The sequence below is a fragment of the Petromyzon marinus genome, chromosome 76 (assembly GCF_048934315.1).
Source record: "Petromyzon marinus isolate PM22_M1 ecotype Great Lakes invasive population chromosome 76, UKy_Petmar_22M1.pri1.0, whole genome shotgun sequence".
NCBI lineage: Eukaryota > Metazoa > Chordata > Hyperoartia > Petromyzontiformes > Petromyzontidae > Petromyzon > Petromyzon marinus.
This window is the reverse complement of record NC_133742.1, coordinates 4,542,558-4,547,557: the sequence shown is the minus strand read 5'-3', so window position 1 is coordinate 4,547,557 and position 5,000 is coordinate 4,542,558. Positions and strand designations below refer to the sequence as shown.

At 53.3% G+C, this 5,000-nt stretch overlaps 1 protein-coding gene across 4 annotated transcripts in view; it reads left to right on the top strand.

The window, feature by feature from the left end:
- VPS36 (vacuolar protein sorting 36 homolog) overlaps positions 1-5,000 on the top strand; it is a 49,225-nt gene that overhangs the window by 38,319 nt on the left and 5,906 nt on the right. For all 4 annotated transcript variants that reach the window (XM_076056604.1, XM_076056603.1, XM_076056602.1 and 1 more), the window contains exon 12: positions 2,475-2,559. In XM_076056604.1, the coding sequence (XP_075912719.1) occupies positions 2,475-2,559 (85 nt within the window). The remainder of the gene's footprint in view (positions 1-2,474; positions 2,560-5,000) is intronic.

The following is a 5,000-nucleotide window of genomic DNA, read 5'->3' as shown; positions in this document are numbered from 1 at the left end:
TATGTCTTCACAGTGACACACACACACACACACGTGTAGCGATGTACCCTAATGGTGAAGTATGTCTTCACAGTGACACACACACATACACACGTGTAGTGATGTACCCTAATGGTGAAGTATGTCTTCACAGTGACACACACTCACACACGTGTAGTGATGTACCCTAATGGTGAAGTATGTCTTCACTGTGACACACACACGTGTAGCGATGTACCCTAATGGTGAAGTATGTCTTCACTGTGACACACACACACACGTGTAGTGATGTACCCTAACGGTGAAGTATGTCTTCACAGTGACACACACACGTGTAGCGATGTACCCTAATGGTGAAGTATGTCTTCACTATGACACACACACACACGTGTAGTGATGTACCCTAATGGTGAAGTATGTCTTCACTGTGACACACACACACACGTGTAGTGATGTACCCTAATGGTGAAGTATGTCTTCACTGTGACACACACATACACACATGTAGTGGTGTACCCTAATGGTGAAGTATGTCTTCACTGTGACACACACACATACACACGTGTAGCGATGTACCCTAATAGTGAAGTATGTCTTCACTGTGACACACACACGTGTAGTGATGTACCCTAATGGTGAAGTATGTCTTCACTGTGACACACACACACACACGTGTAGTGATGTACCCTAATGGTGAAGTATGTCTTCACTGTGACACACACACACACACGTGTAGTGATGTACCCTAATGGTGAAGTATGTCTTCACTGTGACACACACACACACACGTGTAGTGATGTACCCTAATGGTGAAGTATGTCTTCACTGTGACACACACACACACACACGTGTAGCGATGTACCCTATGGGTGAAGTATGTCTTCACAGTGACACACACACCCACGTGTAGCGATGTACCCTAATGGTGAAGTATGTCTTCACAGTGACATACACACGTGTAGCGATGTACCCTAATGGTGAAGTATGTCTTCACAGTGACACATACACACGTGTAGTGATGTACCCTAATGGTGAAGTATGTCTTCACAGTGACACACACACACACGTGTAGCGATGTACCCTAATGGTGAAGTATGTCTTCACTGTGACACACACACGCACGTGTAGCGATGTACCCTAATGGTGAAGTATGTCTTCACAGTGACACACACACACACGTGTAGCGATGTACCCTAATGGTGAAGTATGTCTTCACTGTGACACACACACACACACATGTAGTGATGTACCCTAATGGTGAAGTTTGTCTTCACTGTCACACACACTCACACACGTGTAGTGATGTACCCTAATGGTGAAGTATGTCTTCACAGTGACACACACACACACACGTGTAGCGATGTACCCTAATGGTGAAGTATGTCTTCACTGTGACACACACACGTGTAGTGATGTACCCTAATGGTGAAGTATGTCTTCACTGTGACACACACACGTGTAGTGATGTACCCTAATGGTGAAGTATGTCTTCACAGTGACACACACACGTGTAGTGATGTACCCTAATGGTGAAGTATGTCTTCACAGTGACACACACACGTGTAGTGATGTACCCTAATGGTGAAGTATGTCTTCACTGTGACACACACACGTGTAGCGATGTACCCTAATGGTGAAGTATGTCTTCACAGTGACACACACACACACATGTAGTGATGTACCCTAATGCTGAAGTATGTCTTCACTGTGACATACACACGTGTAGTGATGTACCCTAATGGTGAAGTATGTCTTCACTGTGACACACACACACGTGTAGTGATGTACCCTAATGGTGAAGTATGTCTTCACAGTGACACACATACACAGGTGTAGTGATGTACCCTAATGGTGAAGTATGTCTTCACTGTGACACACACACACACGTGTAGTGATGTACCCTAATGGTGAAGTATGTCTTCACAGTGACACACACACACATACACAGGTGTAGTGATGTACCCTAATGGTGAAGTATGTCTTCACTGTGACACACACACTGTACCCTATTGGTGAAGTATGTCTTCACAGTGACACACACACACACACACGTGTAGTGATGTACCCTAATGGTGAAGTATGTCTTCACTGTGACACACACACGTGTAGCGATGTACCCTAATGGTGAAGTATGTCTTCACAGTGACACACACACACATACACAGGTGTAGTGATGTACCCTAATGGTGAAGTATGTCTTCACAGTGACACACACACACGTGTAGCGATGTACCCTAATGGTGAAGTATGTCTTCACTGTGACACACACACGTGTAGCGATGTACCCTAATGGTGAAGTATGTCTTCACTGTGACACACACACATGTAGCGATATACCCTAATGGTGAAGTATGTCTTCACAGTGACACACACACATACACAGGTGTAGTGATGTACCCTAATGGTGAAGTATGTCTTCACAGTGACACACACACACGTGTAGCGATGTACCCTAATGGTGAAGTATGGCTGTGTGGTGGTGGTGGTGGTGCCAGGCTTCGCCCGTTTGCCAGCGGTGTGATGGTGGTGCAGCTGACGTCACTGGATGAAGACGCAGCCATCGCAGAAGCAGCTTGCGTGGTGAGTGTGGTGAGCGTGGTGAGTGTGGTGAGCGTGGTGAGAGTGGTGAGCGTGGTGAGCGTGGTGTGTGGTGAGCGTGGTGAGTGTGGTGAGCGTGGTGAGTGTGGTGAGTGTGGTGTGTGTGGTGAGCGTGGTGAGTGTGGTGAGTGTGGTGAGTGTGGTGTGTGTGGTGAGCGTGGTGAGTGTGGTGAGTGTGGTGAGTGTGGTGTGTGTGGTGAGCGTGGTGAGTGTGGTGAGCGTGGTGAGCGTGGTGAGCGTGGTGAGTGTGGTGAGTGTGGTGAGTGTGGTGTGTGTGGTGAGCGTGGTGAGTGTGGTGAGCGTGGTGAGCGTGGTGAGCGTGGTGAGTGTGGTGAGTGTGGTGAGCGTGGTGAGTGTGGTGAGCGTGGTGAGTGTGGTGAGTGTGGTGAGTGTGGTGTGTGTGGTGAGCGTGGTGAGTGTGGTGAGCGTGGTGAGCGTGGTGAGTGTGGTGAGCGTGGTGAGCGTGGTGAGTGTGGTGAGCGTGGTGAGTGTGGTGAGCGTGGTGAGCGTGGTGAGTGTGGTGAGCGTGGTGAGTGTGGTGTGTGTGGTGTGTGTGGTGTGTGTGGTGAGCGTGGTGAGCGTGGTGAGCGTGGTGAGTGTGGTGAGCGTGGTGAGTGTGGTGAGCGTGGTGAGCGTGGTGAGTGTGGTGAGCGTGGTGAGTGTGGTGAGCGTGGTGAGCGTGGTGAGTGTGGTGAGCGTGGTGAGTGTGGTGAGCGTGGTGAGTGTGGTGAGCGTGGTGAGCGTGGTGAGTGTGGTGAGTGTGGTGAGTGTGGTGTGTGTGGTGTGTGTGGTGTGTGTGGTGAGCGTGGTGAGCGTGGTGAGCGTGGTGAGTGTGGTGAGCGTGGTGAGTGTGGTGAGCGTGGTGAGCGTGGTGAGTGTGGTGAGCGTGGTGAGTGTGGTGAGCGTGGTGAGCGTGGTGAGTGTGGTGAGCGTGGTGAGTGTGGTGAGCGTGGTGAGTGTGGTGAGTGTGGTGTGTGTGGTGAGCGTGGTGAGTGTGGTGAGTGTGGTGAGTGTGGTGTGTGTGGTGAGCGTGGTGAGTGTGGTGAGTGTGGTGAGTGTGGTGTGTGTGGTGAGCGTGGTGAGTGTGGTGAGCGTGGTGAGCGTGGTGAGCGTGGTGAGTGTGGTGAGTGTGGTGAGTGTGGTGTGTGTGGTGAGCGTGGTGAGTGTGGTGAGCGTGGTGAGCGTGGTGAGCGTGGTGAGTGTGGTGAGTGTGGTGAGCGTGGTGAGTGTGGTGAGCGTGGTGAGTGTGGTGAGTGTGGTGAGTGTGGTGTGTGTGGTGAGCGTGGTGAGTGTGGTGAGCGTGGTGAGCGTGGTGAGTGTGGTGAGCGTGGTGAGCGTGGTGAGTGTGGTGAGCGTGGTGAGTGTGGTGAGCGTGGTGAGCGTGGTGAGTGTGGTGAGCGTGGTGAGTGTGGTGTGTGTGGTGTGTGTGGTGTGTGTGGTGAGCGTGGTGAGCGTGGTGAGTGTGGTGAGTGTGGTGAGTGTGGTGAGCGTGGTGAGCGTGGTGAGCGTGGTGAGCGTGGTGAGTGTGGTGAGCGTGGTGAGTGTGGTGAGCGTGGTGAGCGTGGTGAGCGTGGTGAGCGTGGTGAGTGTGGTGAGCGTGGTGAGCGTGGTGAGTGTGGTGAGCGTGGTGAGTGTGGTGAGCGTGGTGAGCGTGGTGAGCGTGGTGAGTGTGGTGAGCGTGGTGAGCGTGGTGAGTGTGGTGAGCGTGGTGAGTGTGGTGAGCGTGGTGAGTGTGGTGAGCGTGGTGAGTGTGGTGAGCGTGGTGAGCGTGGTGAGCGTGGTGAGTGTGGTGAGCGTGGTGAGCGTGGTGAGCGTGGTGAGTGTGGTGAGCGTGGTGAGTGTGGTGAGTGTGGTGAGTGTGGTGAGTGTGGTGAGCGTGGTGAGCGTGGTGAGCGTGGTGAGCGTGGTGAGTGTGGTGAGTGTGGTGAGCGTGGTGAGTGTGGTGAGTGTGGTGAGTGTGGTGAGTGTGGTGAGTGTGGTGAGCGTGGTGAGCGTGGTGAGCGTGGTGAGCGTGGTGAGCGTGGTGAGCGTGGTGAGCGTGGTGAGCGTGGTGAGTGTGGTGAGTGTGGTGAGTGTGGTGAGTGTGGTGAGCGTGGTGAGCGTGGTGAGCGTGGTGAGCGTGGTGAGCGTGGTGAGCGTGGTGAGCGTGGTGAGCGTGGTGAGTGTGGTGAGCGTGGTGTGTGTGGTGAGTGTGGTGAGTGTGGTGAGCGTGGTGAGCGTGGTGAGCGTGGTGAGTGTGGTGAGTGTGGTGAGCGTGGTGAGCGTGGTGAGCGTGGTGAGCGTGGTGAGCGTGGTGAGCGTGGTGAGCGTGGTGAGTGTGGTGAGCGTGGTGAGCGTGGTGAGCGTGGTGAGTGTGGTGAGTGTGGTGAGCGTGGTGAGCGTGGTGAGCGTGGTGAGTGTGGTGAGCGTGGTGAGCGTGGTGA